Here is a 17,547-nt window from a genome sequence, read left to right on the forward strand (position 1 = left end):
CTCACCCACGGGCAGATATTGTGTCATTTATCAAGCAGGCTCTGGAGAGTGAACATCTGCTGGCTGGAATTGCTGCTCACAACGATTCCCACAGAGAGCTGGATGTGTGAAATCTGTCTGCAGGTTCTGAGTGCTGTGTTTGTGACCTGAGCTCCATTAACAGCTCTGATGAATGAGAGCTCCAGCAGCTCTGCACTGCCAGACACGGGAGCGTGGAGGAGCACAGGTGATGAGTTACAGCAGGAAGGACAAGCATCATCCACTGCATCAGCAACACTGATATTTCCTCAGTGAAGCAGCTGCGCTGTCACCCTGGTTTTTTAAGATTTTCTAAGCCTTCTGATGTTGAAATTCTTGTAGTGAACTTTCTCACACACATTCTGTAAATAACTCCTTGTTTTGCATTCCTTTATGGAGGAGGAGAAAGTTGATGGGCTGTTGGTCTGTCCAGTGTCATTGGAGAGGTGGCACTGTCACCCTCCAATCCACTGTCACTCTTGGAACACTATAAATGTTGAAGTCAGAAAATAAACTTCCCTTTGTTTCCTTCACCTTAAGAACAGTGGTGTGTGTTTGTGTTCTTTCGTGTCCTATAGTGACACTGCACCTTCCTCCTCTGTCTCTATAAAAAGGTTTTGCCAAACTCATTTCAAGCAACAAAAGTATCTTGCACATGACTTCTGTGTTTCCAAGTGCCTCTCCTCAGGGAGAAATGCAGACGGCAGATCTTTCCCTTTCCACACTCAGATAATTTTACTGAATTAAATTAAAAAAAAGGCAATTTAAAACATTCCAGATCATCCACTGCATTAACAACACTTATATTTCCTCAGTGAAGAAGCTGCACCTTCCTCTGTCTCTATAAAAAGGTTTTGCCAAACTCATTTCAAGCAGCAACAGTATCCTGCACATGACTTCTGTGTTTCCAAGTGTCCCTCCTCAGGAGAAATGCAGCTGGCAGACCTTTCCTTTCCACACTCAGATAATTTTACTGAATTAAATAAAAAAAAAAGCAGTTTGAAACATTCCAGCTTTTTTTCAGCTGCATGCTCTGTAGCTGCAGCAAGCAGGGCTGGCAGCTGCCAGCAGGATGTGACACACTGATGGTGCATCCACCCAGGAGAGTGGCTCCAGCCTCAGGCAGACTTGCTGCTGCTCCAGGAGTGCCTACAGCTCCTTTTCACCTGCATTGTCTCCTGCAAGGGGCTATAATCTCACAGAAGAGATGATCAGGTTTGTGCCATGACAGGCCAGGCCTGAGCTCAAATTCCGGCTGCAGGTTGGCTCCACTTCACCCATTTCCAGGATCAGGGGAGCAATTCTTGTGTGCTCCAATGGGTATTCCAATTTCACAGCATTTCCTAGCTGTTAAAAAGCCAATTATTAGGAACAGTGATTCTCTTTAACATAGAAAAGCTTTCAGCCCAGGCATTTTCTAATTCCAAATTTGACTTGAAGAACTATCTGGAAAGACTTAACATTCCCACCAGTGCAAATCCCTGTTTTAGGAGGGTGAAGGTCTCACACACGTGGTGCCAAGGAAACCTCACCCAGCTGGCATGGCCCACATGTCACCAGCAGGGTCACCACTGCTTTGGTTGTGAAAAGGCAACACTGAACAACTCCCAGAGGTGTCTCCATGGCCATCAAACACCCAGGAAGGTCGACAGAGCCTCTCACAGACCTTTGGGCAAGGGCTTGTTGTTATTTCTTGGTGCCATAAGCACTAGGCAGCCCCAAAAATGCAGACAAGGCACTGCAAAAGTGTCCCCCACCAAAATTAGAAGCAAACAAATATCTAAGTCAGATTTTCTGACTTAGGCACACTCCAAAGGCAGCTTTTTAATCTGACAGAAGTGAAAAAGATGAAGCAGAGAGCAGGGATTGGGGTTTGTTCAGCCCTACAGTGCTGCGTCCAGCCCAGCTTTACCCTTTGGATAAATCTCTGCTTGACTGGGGGTTAAAGCTGAGCCAACAAGTCATGGAAATGATCAGGATTATTTTGGGATGCAGGGGAGAAGCCTGGCATTCAGTATCACAAGATGCAAGGTGACTAGCAAACACAAGACTCTTCAGCTATATTTTACCTAAGTAAGCCTCTGAAAATATTTCAGCCCTCTTCATCTTCTTGCCAAAATGTCTTTTTTGTTACCTTGTCAAATATTTTAGTTTCTCTCCATGATTACAAATGTCAAGATTAAGTGAGCTGTGTTGGGTGAAAGATTAGAAATGGTAATAAAAATAACCTGAACAAGACATGAATTCATTACTTCTGAAATAGTTGCCTAAGGAATGTACAACTAGTCTTTGAAGTGTATAATTAACATGACAAAAAGTTGAAAGCTATCAGTTTGGTAACTTCAGGACTTATTTTTCTTGTTACTAAAAACAAAAAACTCCCACCAGAATAGGAGATGAACATAAGGTCCTCAGGTTCAAACCAGCCCTACATCTGCTTCAATGTTCCCTAGCTGAGGGAAAAAAAAAAAACACATTAAGTAAATTCAACCTGATGAGTGTTTTGGTTCTTCAATGACTACAGGGACATTTGGATTCTCTACTCCTATATTATGCTGTAAATTGTTCCCTAAGTAGGTCACCAAGGCGATTTCTAAACGTTCCAAGACAAATCCTTTCTACATGAACCCACAAAACAAAACCAGAGCCTTGGCTGTCAGGGCATTGATAGATCTCCATCAAGCCCACTGCTGTCAGAAAAGTAAGGGGAGTGCTCTTTTTAACTTGGCATCTGCTATCATGATTCAACTCTTTGCAGAGAAATATACTATTACTCCATATGGCAGCTTCCCCAATTGTGAAAGGGCAGCCAACTTCTATGGCAATGAGAGCCTTAGCAAATTAACAACTGAGTCTGGCACTAATGAATGCTCCACTGTCTCAATAGAAAGTGGCTGGAGGATTCCTCACATGTTTTCTCTGAGCTTTGTTCTAGCAGGAGATGCTACAAGAAACAAACTGTGTTCCAAGCCCTTGAGAGATTTAATAACCCAAATACTTCACTTCCCTCCTGATCAAAGGAAGCAGTGACTTGAGAGTGCCTTGTGGAGAGTCCCCAGTGCTGTGGAGGCTGCCTGGGACTGTCACCTCCCCACTCCCCTCAGAGCAGGAGCCACATTTTACCACAGCTGACCCAAATGCCACCTCCTCAGCTTCATGACCTGGTTGCAGAAGGAATCCAGCTCTTCCAGAGGCTGGAAGGGCTCAAGAGGGTGGAAGGCAGGCCATGGAATTCATTCACTGTCTGTGCTCCTCCACTGCATGACTCTGCTTGGAGCCCAAGTGTGGGACTGCTCCTTTGAGTGCCAGAGGAGCTATTTCAAGCTGTTAGCCCCAAGACTCATCAATAAGTCATAAGGCCCGGAATGGAAGTCAAAAGAAGGGGAAAAAACAGTTGCTGAGGCAGAATAAATAGTAACTTCCATTGCATCCTCTTAAACTAAAAAGAGAATGAGCTGCTTCACAATACTCCTCTCTATGGGCTGCTACACTGCAGGAACCCAGCCCTGTTCCACCTCCTGGGGACCTGAGGTGAGAGAGGCAGCTGCAGTGCAAGGCAACTGCATGTTGGGATACTGGGAAAATCATCCTGGAGGACCCAGAGGTTATAAATATAAAAGCATTTAACTCCAGAGCAGAAGCAGGAGCTGCTGACCTCCACTCCACAGCATGGCAGCAGTGGGGAAAAGCCTCCTGATGATTTCCAGACCACTGGAGACAGTCTCTGCTCCAAAGCAGAGGGGAACATCTCCCTGGATCTGTGCTGTCTTTATCAGACTGACAGCCCAATGTGATAAAGAGGCTCCCCCAGGGAGTGCTGTCCCTGCTGTGCACCAACACCCTCATTAATGAAACATTAGCTGCTCACATCATTCCTCCTCTGCCTCTCCTGGAACACACACTTTGCCTTGGATGAAGCTGTCTGGGGCAGGGATGTGCCTTTGTGAAACACCCTGGAATTTAAGAGCACTGGAGAAATATTAATCACTCAGCAGTTGCCACCTTCCCTGCAATTCCTTTAATTGCCTCAGTTCTTACTGACAGCTCTCTGTCCCTGCTCCACCACAGGCACTTCCTCTGTTCAGACCTGCCCCAGTTCTCATGCCCAGTTTACAGAGCAGTGTTACTGCAAAAAAGCCCTTAATCTACACAGATGCAAGCAGTTTTTGAGAAGTCATAAAATCCAACAAGTTTCCATTTTAGTTTTTTTCTAGGAGAAGCTTGGAAAAGGAAGAGCACTAAATTGTGGCCCAGATCCATGAGGTCTGACTGTTTATACATGGTATTGTGTGATTAGAGCTCAACCACATTGTTTTGGGCACCTGCTGAGCTCCCCCCTGCCCAGAACGAGACAATCCTTACCTGGAGGTTGTTCAGAGGCTCCATCTTCATGACTGGTCCCAGAGTGTTGAGGGGCAGGGAGACATCAATACTTTGGTTTGGCATCAGAGGTGTGTGAATGGCCAGGGGGGTGCTTGGGATGACTCCAAAGCTGGGCAGGAGAGAAACAGAGGTGATGAGAGCAGCCCTGCATTGTCCAAAACCTCGTGTTTATTTTGTCAAGCACCACCTGCCTCATCTTCCAACTACTCCCTGCTGCAGCTCCAGGGAGGGAACACAGCTCAAATGAGTAAAGTAGGACAAGGCATGGGAAATTCACTCATTTGCTGACAAATTCACCATCCTGCCCCAGGGCCCAGCTCCTGGGAGCTCTCCCATTGCCCACAGGGCACTGGTCTGTGTGCTGAGCAAGGAATGACCTGGACTCGGAGGCAGGTGCTATTTCTCTGCTCCTGAGCTCCAGAGCACTGCAGCAGGGTGCATCACACACTGCATGGCTGCTGCAGTGGCACAGGGACCTGCACAGCCAGCCAAGGAGGGACATGTGCCTTGGAACAGCACAGCACAACAAATGAATCCACACAGCACATGCAGCTGCCTGCTCCTGAATGACAGCACCTGGCCCAGCTGCCTGCTTGGAGGCTCCTTCACACTGGGGATGTGTCCCAGCAATGTTTACTTGCCTGTTCAGTCCAAGGAACACTGAATTCCATAGGCAACTCTGCTGAGCATGGAGAAGAGGGAAAACATCCTACACTTAACACAACACTCCTCTACTACAGACCAGCTGCTTTCCCAAAGCAGATGGAAGCCTGGTGTTCTGGTGTCCACTCAGAAATGCATTTCTCTCTAGCAGAATTCACATCAGCTCAGAGGGCTCAGGGGGTTTGCAGGATGGATAGGTGTGTGTTTTTATTTTATTCACTAAAAGCCTGATGCTGTCTCTGCATAGTCAGCCACATTTATCAGATTTGTCATTCTTTCAGAAATCAATAAATGCCCCATTCTTGGTTCTCCTTAGTTTTCAGCTCTAGGAAGCTGAAATAGGAATATTCCTAGCAAGGGCTTAGCCACATCATTTGCCTTCTGCAGCCATTTCACTTGGAGGACACAAACCCTCCTGTTTTCCCCAGGACTCAGAGGGGAACCAAACTTGCAGTTGGTTACTAAGGGGCTGTGATATTACAGCACACCAGAGCTTTAGCTTTCTTTTTTTTTTCCTTTTATTTTTTTTTTAATGCTTTATCCCAAGACTGCAGTGAATACCATTAGCAGCAGCAGGAAAGGAGGGAAAAGCAATAGAAACTTCCCAATCACAAACCTTAATATTTACATTTAAAAAACCAGCCCTCTGCAGCTCTTTCTAATGCAGCAGGCACAGTGGAAAGCATTGACAGGAGAACAACATTTGTAAAAAGAGTAAATAAATTGTAATAGGTTGTATATGGAGCTTGTGCTGCAAGATGAAAAACTGCTGGTTTATTGTACAGTATTTAAACTTTCTCCATTCTCAAAGCAGGTGTGGCTAAAATACAGCTTGATGTATGGGGGAAAAAAAATAAAAATCACAAAATGCCTTTTGTTCCAGGCTAATTTGCATGAAACATTTGGATATAGCAGCTTAGCAAAACTCTCCAGAAAATATGGCAGTCCAGGGAGAACATTTACTAAGACTTATTTAGCATAATGACTTTTCTAAGTAAATCTTATTCGTCCCAAGAAATCCTGAACTTGCAGCAGTGAGATTAAAGAGATGGTTTCAGTGGATCTTCAGCAGAGAGAAGCCTTTTCCAGTGAAGTGATATTAAAGAATAAATATAGAGAACATGTCAGTCACAAGGTACTCTTTGCAGTTTTGATAAGAAGTAGCCTGGTCCTTGCTGAAGATAACACACAGCAAACCACAGGAGAAGCTCACTGGAAAGGATATTTGTGGGAAGACACCGTGGCTGTGCTGCCATGTCATGTCCTTTGGCTGAGATGGGTTTCCAAGAACAATCTGAATTCCATCATCCAAGCTCTGAACTTTCAAGTGGCTGCTGCTTCTGACAGAATTGTTCTGCTGCCTATTACAGGGGGAACATGTGCCAGGCTCCCAGTGACAAGCAGCTTTATTAAAGAGTCCTGTGCTTCCAGACAGTCTGAGGAGCAGCAGAGCAATTAAGTCAGGAGGCAGAGGCATCATGGCTTGATACTTGTGCAGCTCAGATCCTGCCTCTCTGTGCTCTTGCTTTGCCCAGGGCACTTACTGGCTATAAACTCACCAAGCTGCCTAACAACTCATGAGGCTGCTGGAAAACTCCACTGAGGTGAAATGGGGCAGATGCTGTTTCAGAGCTGGGAGAAGGATGGCACTGTCTGCTGCCTGTTTCCTCTCAGATTCATCAGTCTGTGTTTTCAGCCCTTTCACACAACTTTGGTGTGATGGAGAGGTCAGGCTGTATCACCCAAGCTATTTCCATGACTGCATTATACACCTAAGCACAAGCCCTCCTTAAATTTAGCAATGGAGGCACAAACTCCTTTCCCAGGAGGATTCAATCTGTTGACCACAGAGCATTGCTAATTATTTCTTACCTGTTCTTATTGAACTGAATGGCAAAGTCAGTCATGTGCTGCAAAGCCTTATTGGTAAAGTTCATCTCCATGTAGATGTGTCCCTGCCTGTGGCTGAATGTGCCTGAGATCTCCAATCCTTTGGCTTTCACTGCAGGCAGCCAAACCTTGAACACAAGAGATGTCATTCAGCATGAGCAGCTTGGCCTGAAGATAACAAACAAGCAGAGTTTTCCAACAGAGCTCAGAAATCCACCTGGATTGGCACACTGAGCCCACAGAGGCTAAAGAAAAACTGCAGGGAAGATGGGACATGGGTGTTGAAAGGATGGAGCTCAGCACTGAGGAATAAACTTCCTGCTCCTAATCCATGTCTGTTCACAGCACCCATGGGAGAAATCAAATGACAACAGCATTGGTGTGCACAAGAGCAGGGACAGCTTGTGTCCATCAGTGTGCTGCTGGACTTCTCTGAGGGCTGCTTGGGCTATCAAACTAAAGTTTGAACCAAATAAAATCAGGGCTGATGCTATTATCTGTTGGGTTCTGGATTCCCAAATCACCTCTGTGGGAAAAACCCAGACTCAGATCTGGGTGGTGCAAAATGAGCCAGTACTTAGCTCAAAACGACTGTAAAAAAATTGTAATTTACTGTATAAAAATTACTGTAAAAATTATATTTTACCATATTAAAAATCATATCTTTTTTAATATAAGGTGCAATAATTGCAAGGACCAAAAACTTTGAGTACTGTCTGCATTACTTTGAGATCCTCGATGTCAGAGGATGGTTTAAAATTATCCACCCACGGGGTGCTAATTGAGTGTTAATTTTTGTTTATTCCCTTTCAGGAGCCTGAGCTCCCTGTGGCTGCTCCAGTTTGCAGAACCATGTTTTGTGTCTCATGATCCCTCCCAACTCCATGCTTCAGCCAAAGCCTCTGTGATCTCTGCCACTGACAGAACATTTCTCTGCATTCCACTGAAGCACCATCATCCCAACCACATGATTTTATCTCCACTGTCACGTTGGATTCCTCCAAATAAACAAACAAACCTGCTGGGAAAGTTGTTGCAAATTCTGTCTTGCCCTCAGTTTTCTGGGGAAGTTTGTTAAGAAGCAGGTCTGCAGGAAAGCTGCTCTGACACAGCTGAAAGTCTGGGATTTATCTAAGCCATTCTTTAGAGAAATGCTGTCACAGGTAAAATGAGGGAACTAAAATGCCAGGAAGTCTGTAACTAAAAATTAACATTAACATGTGGTTACTCTACTTGGGAGAAGCCCAGGCCACCCCTAATGGGACTGAGTTAAGTTTCAGCACCAGAAACTCACAATAAATGGGCCAAGTGAGCAATGTCACATTTGTAGCTCAAGGAGAGGCAGGAAACTGGGGATGGTTGTTTTTCCTTACGTACAGACTTGGGAGCCACATATCCTCCAGGAGCCATCCCCATGCCAGATGAGAGCTCAAAGAGGTCGTTGAGGCCACTGACCACTGCTGGGGTGGGAGAAGGGGCAAAGGTGGCTGGCACAGAGGAGGGAATGTAGGTCTGGCCCACCTGGAGGAGTCAAAAAGAACAGGCACTCATTAACATCACGTGTCAGCGCTGCTTATTAAATAAACCATGAACTTGGGCAATATCCTAAATATTTTAAAGCCATTTGCAGCTTCCCCACTGATTTATCAATAGTGCTAAATTATGCATTTGAATTCCAAAGCTCTTGGCAGCTAATCCCTACACTCGGCTGTCACCTCAACCAAGCTTCCACATCATTTTTTATTGCTCCAGTTATCTATTCCCACTGTAGAGGAATCTTTCTTCTCCATATCTCCTCATAACACAACATGCTTTGTGGATCTACCCCTACATAAACCCAAGGAGAGGAGCAAATTGCTTCAAACCTTCCCCCAGCTACGTCAGTCTTCAGGAATCTGCAAGATTTTGCATATCCAGAGATAGCAGGGGAGTCATGACCGTGTTGTGTACTCCCACCCAAAGCCAGAGCTCTGCATGCTCAGCACTCAGGCCCTAAAGGTTCATTACATGAAGCAGAGTCTGCCACAGGACAACCTAGCTGCAAGAAGGGCAATCATTCCCTCTCAGGACCTAAATGAGGGCATCAAAGCTGGAATATTAACCTTTAGGTGCCCAGCTTCAGATGGGACAGTCACACTCAAGTTACACTCCCAAATTCTCTTCCTGTGCTTGAGATCAGGATTTCCCAGGCAACAGCCCAGAAACAGGCAGAGGGACCAGGACAGAAATTCCTGCTGGGTTTCTGCTGGCCCAGGAGGGCAGAGACCTGGCTGTGTGGGTATGATCACCATGGGGAAGCACCTCCCATGTCCTGCTGTGGGCTGGACAGGAGTTCTGTGCCACCAGCTCTCCTCTGCCCTCGTGCTGAAGGAAGGAAGGAATGCCAGATTGGCAGGGAAAGGAGGAGAGAGAATGACTGCAGCCATAACGAGGGTTTCTGCAAAGCCCTCCCTCCAGAGCTGAGCTTGCTTTCCTCACTGAATTACTGGATCCAGAGTCCTGGGAAGAGGGACTGGAGCTTTCTAGGGGACACCACTTCTGGCTGTGGGTTGGAAGCACGCTCCCTCCTGCCCACTGCATCTCCAAGCCACGTCTCATTCCCTTTCCACGCTCTTCTGGAAGAAGCTGCCATGAGCTTGAAGCCAAGGCTGCTTTAAGAGCAGGCTGAAACTGTCCCATGTCCTGGCAAGAGCTGTAGGCAGGAGGACACCCCCAAAGCACAGGCACAGAGGAGATGGCAGCACTGACCACACAGAGCAGGAAAACTCAGAGCACCTGACCCTGATGTCCAAAAAATCCTACATGGAGTTTGGGAGGAGAAAGCACTGAGGTCAGGCAAGTCTGTGGTGACACTGGGTTAGGGTTACAGACCTTTGTGAGTAGGGATAAGCATCCTTGGCCTTTCAGCTGCTAAAGCAGTTGCACAAGGATGAGGGTTAATGCTGCTGCTCCACCTAAAAGCTCTGAGGAAGAAGAGCTAAGCAGAGAGAGTGAACAGCTCTGGCCCTGGCTGCTCTCAGGAAAGCCCAGCTGGACTCAAATCAACATAGGTGGGGACTTGTGTGTTTCAGCTGCATTTCTCCATTTTCAAACATCTTCAGGGCTTTAAAAAGCACCTTCCAGTACGCAGTGGGTGAGCTTACACTGAAAAACCCCTGAGCTTTGAGCAGCTTTGGAAATTGGGGAAAAAAATGGAATGGCACTTACTGCCGGGCTTCCTCCAATGCCCCCGCCAAGGTCACTGCCAAGCTGAAAGAGAGAAGGAGAGAGAGGAGAGGGAGAGGAGATCATTTCAGCCAAGTGTCAGACAGCCAGCACAGATCACTCCTGCACAGGACAGATGGAAATGCAGTGCTGGGAAAGCACAGGGAACAGAGGGGCTGCTTGCTGCTGTGGGAGCAGAGTTACCTAGAGAATGCTGCTATGTGAGCAGAGTTACCTGCATTTGCAGAAGTTACTTCAGACTTACTCCAGCCCTGGGCTCTTCAGCAAAGCCTGGAGTCTGGCAAGGAGCTCCCAGCTGCCTGCTCTGCTTGCTGAAAGGGTTTGGTTTGAGGACAACTACCCCATGCCTTCACTGTGGTTAATAAGAATTAAATCCATCCCTTCCTGAGCCTGTTGTCTGCACCAAAACCTCCCTTCTCCACATTTCATGCCTTGGTGCTTTCCCCTCCAGCAGGACCCAAGCAGCTCCACAAAACCCAGTGGGGTAACTGTGAAATGGCATAAAAATAAAACTGACAGGAAGGCTCACTTCCTGAAAGCTTTGGTTTTCTAGGGAACAGCCAGGAGCCACGGGCAAACACAATGCACCTTGGCTGTGTTCCTCAGACAGCAGCTCCTTTCAGCAATGAGGAGGAAAGGGAATGGGATCTGTGCTGCCTCTGACAACAGCTCAGAGAGGGGGGCTTTGAAGATGCTCCCCTCCCTCAGACAGGGAATAAACAGCTTCATCATCTACAGCAGAGATCTCACAGTGCACCAGGCTATCTCAGTTCCAATTTCTGCCAAGCTGCACAGTCACATCTGAAGTGACCCAAACAGCTCTCCAGAAACACTAAATCCTCTCTGGGGCTCTTCTGCAGCCAACCTAGAAGCTCTCCCCTCACAAGTTCCATTTACAAAACACCCAGACCACATTTCCAGTGATAAAGCCCATTTTTTAAACCTCCACATCACTCTGCATGCTCAGGAGAATTCAGAGATCAGGACAGGATCCAAGCCTTGGCTACAAACACTGCTTGCAAGTACAACACCACCCCTGTGAACATTTAAAATGCACTTAACAGATAACCAGGAGGAAACAAGCACAGATCTGCAGAGGTTAATTCACTGCAGAGACATCTCCAGCTTATCTGTGTCCCAGGCTTTGCTTCTGAAGACCAGGGTAATTTTTTTTGCCTAGAACAGGGGTTTTTTGGGGTCATATTCAGACAAGGAACATGACCTGACAACATCCACAGGGGATGATGCAGGGGGGAGATAAGAGCCAGCCCCATTAGGAAAAGGCTGGGCTGGCAGACCAGAACATCAGAGATGGTTTCACTCTTCCATTTGATTAGGGTTTGGGGAGTTAGTTTGGAGTTAGTTTGCTTTTAAAAAAGCATGTGACAATCTGGGTCAAGGAAGGCTCTGGATATGTTGCTCAAGTAAGTGCTGGTGTGTCAGAATATTGAACAAATGCACCATATAGCTGAAGCAAAAGCTCCCAGGATTGCCTATGCTTAGAGCCAAAAAGGCTCTGACCTTTTCCCTCTGCACAAAAAACTTGGAAATTAACTTTGCTCAGATCCCCTCCAGCCTGTTCCCTGAGAGATCTCACAGCAAATGTGTTTTATGCTGGTCAAGAGACACCATAAAGCTTCACACCTCTCTCCATCAGAGCACAGATAAAAAGGATAAATTGCCCTGAGAAGAGCAGAAAAGGTGTAAGACTGTGACTTACCAGAAGATAACTAGCCTCCATAAAACCTGTAAAATGTGACAAATCCCTGTGCTTCCCTGGATCTCTCTCCTATTCCCAGGCACCTCACCCTCCCCTGGCCCTCACAGGAGCAACATTAACCACTCCAAGTGGGTGTTAGGAAAGAACAAATCACACGCAATTTGCTTTTTGTTAAGAGGCCTTAAGAGCTTTTTTCCTGTGTGGGACTCAGTTTATCCCTACTTGAGGCCATGGTAGAAGCGGAGAGATTCCTCATCTTTTTCAACAGCCACCTCTCCACACAGCAGCCCAGGCTCTGGCTGTCCAGTTTTGCTTAGCTGACTTAAGAAATAACAGATAAAAGTGAGTGATTCCAAAATCAAAAGAAGGCTCAGTCAGAGACCAAAGGAAGCCAGCCAGAGGATGCAAATCCAATTAATATTGAGCTTATAAAATAAGGCTTATTACACTGCCAAGTCTCCCCCAGTGAAACAGCCTGACAGAGCAGAGTTTTGTTCTATTGACTGCTCTCTAATCCAAGCCATGGTTTAGATTAATATATCACATCATTTACATCTTGTTACTGGCTCACTGAGGAGTAATAAATGCAACTATTACACCTCATCCCTATTCATATTCTTGCACAGAGATGAACTTCAAGCTTTACATTGACAGGCAGCAAAGTCTGGGGGAAAAGAAAGAATCCAGTTCATTGCCAGGTATTATTGTATGCACACAGGATTTCTGCTTCTGTTGTCTGCAGCAGCAGAAAGGCTGGTTTATCAAGCAGCAAGCATTTTACAAAGGGTATTATGGAAATGACTGAATAATTCTGCATAATCAAGCCAGATGTTAACCATTCTAGCATTTCCTACTACACTCATCAGAAGGAGCTGCAGGGTAGGAACCCAACCTCGAAGCAGCTCCTACATTGATGTTGGCTGCAAGGGACAGGGAATGATATATTGGGGTTCCTTCAGCTATCCACAAGTCTTCCATTTTCCCTAAATGTCAGGCCCTGGGGGGGGAAAGTAGAATGTGGATTTATTGCTTTAGTTAAGATTCCAGTTCTAATAAAAAGGAGAGAAAAACCCTGGCTCAGAGAATTTACCAGGAGCCTCTGTCTGTTTTCAGACTGGACCCAACATCTCTTTTCCAAGGCAGGAAGCTCTGGGCTGCTGCAGCCCCTCCTTAGTGGCTGGAGGGCTCTGCAGAGCACAGCCTGAGCCTCTCCTGGCTCCTGAGCTCGGGCCCAAGCACTGCAGATGTGCTCCAGAGCTGCAGAAACAGAGCCAAGGAGCCGCAGCTCCTCCAGCTCCCTACAGGCAGAGCTGGCTCTGCCCTGACTGAAGAGAGAAGTGACAGCATTTCTACTGCACCAGAAGTTACAGGGGGGAAGTTAATAAAGAACTGATCAATTCCACATCAGATCTGGGCTGCACTTCCCATTGCAGCAGCACAAAGTCTCTTTTTCTCTGTTTTTCTTGCCTGTCACCCTCCCATGGCACCGATGCTTTCCCCATTCAGGAACTGCAGGTCTGGTTTTTCTCCTGTGGGATGCCCAAATCATAACTTTATTCCAAACTCAGAGTGATGGAAGAGACTGTAACAGTGGTGTGTGTGTGAGTAAGAGGGAAGGAGGAAGACAGAGGGAACAGGAACCAATTACCCACAGAGTGTCCTCTCCCATCTGGAGTGACAGGCAGAGTGCAGAAGGAAAGAAACAGAGATTAGTCAGGCATGAAGTGCTGCTGAAGCAATTCCCCAGGACTGGCAGCTCTGGTTAACCATTTCCATGTGTCTCATGGGCAGACAGACAGGAGGACAGCCTGGATCTGCCTTACAGGAGAGTCAGGAACAGCCCCACAGAGGAGAGGACCATGTTAGCACAGCTGCCAGCCCCACTTACTGTGAAGGTGGGTGGGCAAGGGCTGGCTCTTGATGGTCCAAGGGAGCTCATGGCACTGCAAACCCCTGATTCTGATCCCAAATTGGCAGCTTGGAGAGCACAAAGCCTCTGCTTCAGGGTGAAGAGCTGCCAGCTTCAGGAGATGAGCAGAGGATGGACAGGGAGTCTCAGCCCCCTGAGGCATGAAAGTTCTTCAAAGAGGAATTCTCTTTATTCCCTCCAAACCTATCCTGCCATAACAGCACCCAAGCAGCCACATGGGTTGAAAGAAGAGGCTGTACCAATAAAAGCAGTGCCAGCACCTTTTCCCAAACTGCATCAGCACCTTCCCATTGCACAGGTTGGCTCGGCCGGTGCTGCAGCTGCTCTGCAGTTGGAGGCTCTGCCCTGCAATCCCAGCCCTGTGGAAGCAGTTATGCTGACTTATGAAGTGTAGCAGTGCTGGAGTTACTGCATTAGGAGGGTTTATTTGCATCTTAAGAGCAGCTTGTAATGAAGTGACTCTGCTGAAGTGTTCATGTGATCCTGAGGGGCCACAATCACTTTCTGCAAAATGACGTGAGGCTTTTGGAGCACCAAAAAATAACAGGGAGGGTGGAGCCAGGCACAAAAGCTTCAACAACCACTGCTCAGCAACTGCCTTGATTTGTGCCCACAGCATCATCAGGGTTCCAGGGCAGCTGTGCATTTCCTGGACCACAATTCATGGCTTAACAGGGGACAATTGCCTTCTAGCTGCCTCACACCACAAGGCAGGAGTCAAGCCGCAGCTCGAGGAGCTGCCTGCACTCAGTAAAAGAGCAGCAAGGAACACAAAGCATTTACCTAACAGGAATGGGGTGAGATGCTGAGATCAAGGCTGCTGGCAACCCCTTGGGGCAGGCTAACCCTGTGAGAGAGCCCTGAGCTGCAGACAGATCATGCCTGGGCTGCAGGGATCTCACTGCAGACACACTGTGGCTCACACAGAGGCAGTTCAGTGCCTCGTCTGCTGCTGGTTTGTGTCTGTTGGCACACCAAGCCAGGATGGCAGAGCTCTCCAAACCAGGGACAGCTGTGTCAAAGCTGCTGGAGGACAGGTCACACTGCCAATACCACGGTCACCAGCTCCACTGCACTTGCTGCTAATGCTTTGTCCTGCTGAGAGATTTCCATCAGCAACCAAAACTGAATCCTATCCATTTTCGTTCTCCAAAGTGTAAAAAACAAGCTGCTCACAAAGCTCTAGCAGTCTTATGACTGCTACAACAGCTTTGAATCAGATATGAATGAGTGGCCCACCAAAATAGCTCCTTTTCCACACCAGCCCTGCCCCAGCAATGGATTTGTGTCCTTGTGTCAGAAATATCAGCAGATTCCTTTATAGCTGATCAAACCTGCACAGCCCAGATGAAAGGAGTCACTCAGCTCCTTGTCAAAGGCTGGAGGAGCACTCTGGGGAAGGATCATCACATCCACTGCACAAATGGATGCTGGGGCTGACCTGGGCACAGCCACTCTCACACTGCAGTGCCAGGAAAAGGAAAATGAAGTAACTTTCCTAAGATTATACACAGCAAATCACTTGCAGAGCCAGGAGAGGAATGTGGCACCCCAGGGCAGACTGAAGGTCACTTTGGGGCTTTTTTATAAAACATTGGTGAGTCCCTAATCAAGCCCAACACTCCAGGGTGTTGTCCATTGAGGCCAGACTTTGAATTCTCCATTTGAAAGGAGTCAGTCAGGGAGGGAGGGACACCACAGCCCCTGCTCACAGCCCTGTGGATGAGGCAGGCACTTCAGGCTGCTGGAATAGAGATTTCCTCCCAGGCTGCTGAGCCTGAGGTGCCTGGAGCTCACCTCCATCCCACTGCAGTGATGGGACACAGCCCTGAATGGTGTGGAACAGATCTTTGGGGTCAGACCCCCCTAAATCCATCCAGATTACAGAGAGGGGCACAGCCCCACCTGTGACAGCCCAAACCACTCTCAGTATTCCAGAAAACTGTGGATATTCAGTGTTTATCCAACAGCTTTTCAGTGGTTTAGGACATAAATCAACCTGACCAGCTGCCAGTCTCGAATCAATAATATTCTTGTAGATGAGTGGCTAGAGCATTAAATAAAGTCCTTACATAACAGACAATCCAAGCCTGTCCATTCCTGCAGATTTACTGCTCTGCCCTGGGGTTTCAAGCCAGCCTTTCTGGCTCCTGGCCACAGTGCCCTGCTCCCAGGAAGCACAGTGTGCACACAGTGCTCTCAGGTTCTGTGGATTTGCACAATAAATGAACACCCAGAAAGGTTTAAAGGTAAAAATGTCATGTCAGCACAGACAGACATCCTGCAAAGCACTGCACCATTGCACAGGAGTTGGGTTAGTGACTGTAACCTGCATGAAATTCAGCCACTTGAGGGGAAAACAGCATCAAACTCCAGCTCTTGGGATGAGCAGCTCAGCACCCAGCAATCTGCTCTCCCACATGTTTTATTTCTCCCCCACTAGTGACTGCTATGGCTACTTTACACTGTGGAGCTGGAGATCCCAAGTAGTTTTGTAAAGTGGGGTTAGTCACCATTTTATAGAAAAAGAAAATTGAGCAGAGAAGAACAAGATCTGCCCATGGTGGCAAACAAGGGCCCAACCTGTTCCCTAGAAAAAGCTCTCCAGAAATCCTACAGCAACTCTGCTCTGCTTCTAAGCAATTCTCTGGTACCAAAGGCCCTTTTTCTCCTCTTTTTAATTGTTAACACATGCTCAGCATCTGTGCATGCATGTTACATTTAATGCCAATTACAGAACTCACTGTGGAGATAAAATAAGATTTACTCACTAAAGAAATTAACCTTGCAAGCAGCTGGAGTCTCACTAGTCATGGGCATAAATATCTGGCAGTGCTGAGGACAATTCAAATGAACAATATTAATTTGGTGTTTGTGCAGTTTTTCACCATTCAGTCTCTATTTAAATGCCTGGAAGAAAAATAAAAGCCCACAGTTTAAGGAATGGAAATAGAATGGCATTTTGCTAAGTTAAAGCTGCTGTTGGTCTTTCTGGGTCAGTCCCATTGGGACTCTCACTACAAGAACATCCCTCTGATGAGACAAGGGGGCAGAAGAGGGGACCAGCAGATGACACTGAGTGGGTGTGACAAAGTGGCTGAGATCCTGCCAGCAGCCTCTTGCAGACCTGCAGCTGCCTCTGAGGCACTCACAGGACTGGGGCAATGTCACCATCCCAGTGTGTGCCAGTCTGCCCAACAAAGCAGGGCAAGAAATGCATTTAAAAAAAACTTTAAGGAGTAATAAAAAGGGAAATTTCAAAGCAGAACAATTCAGGTATTGCTGCCCCCCACTCCAGGTGTTTTTGATCCCTGGATAAAGGTGAATATCTCAGCCCTTCTCCAAGGAGCACACTGGGATGTGTCTCACCTCCTTCCCACAGAAATCAGGCCTGTGGGATCTGCAGTTTCAGACTGATTTTGGCATGGCACAAATGTGGTTTAATATCAGCCTGAGATCCAAATGCCAATCCTCTTGGCAAGCCCTGCAGCCCAGGGCACTTCCCAGCAATTTGGGTAATACCAGGTTGGGGTTAACCCAGCTTGAGACTTGTTAAACACATGCCCACAGCAACAAACAAACACACAGCTCACATTCACTCACTAATTAAGCTTATTATCCTAGGCTCATTTAGGTTACAAAAGACCTTCACAGCATTCCACCAGCACTGCCAAGGCCACCACTAAACCATGTCCCCAAGTGCCACATCTACATGGTT

The 17,547-nt window shown here is 47.1% G+C and overlaps 1 protein-coding gene across 3 annotated transcripts in view; it reads right to left on the reverse strand.

The window, feature by feature from the left end:
* The window catches only part of AP2B1 (adaptor related protein complex 2 subunit beta 1), an 81,749-nt gene that overhangs the window by 18,846 nt on the left and 45,356 nt on the right, over positions 1-17,547 (reverse strand). For all 3 annotated transcript variants that reach the window (XM_058037439.1, XM_058037441.1, XM_058037440.1), the window contains exons 15-18: positions 10,162-10,203; positions 8,332-8,475; positions 6,937-7,082; positions 4,381-4,510 (exon numbers count right to left, since the gene is read on the reverse strand). In XM_058037439.1, coding sequence (XP_057893422.1) covers positions 4,381-4,510; positions 6,937-7,082; positions 8,332-8,475; positions 10,162-10,203 — 462 coding nt within the window. The remainder of the gene's footprint in view (positions 1-4,380; positions 4,511-6,936; positions 7,083-8,331; positions 8,476-10,161; positions 10,204-17,547) is intronic.

Source organism: Melospiza georgiana, chromosome 19 (genome assembly GCF_028018845.1).
Source record: "Melospiza georgiana isolate bMelGeo1 chromosome 19, bMelGeo1.pri, whole genome shotgun sequence".
NCBI classification, from domain to species: Eukaryota; Metazoa; Chordata; class Aves; order Passeriformes; family Passerellidae; genus Melospiza; species Melospiza georgiana.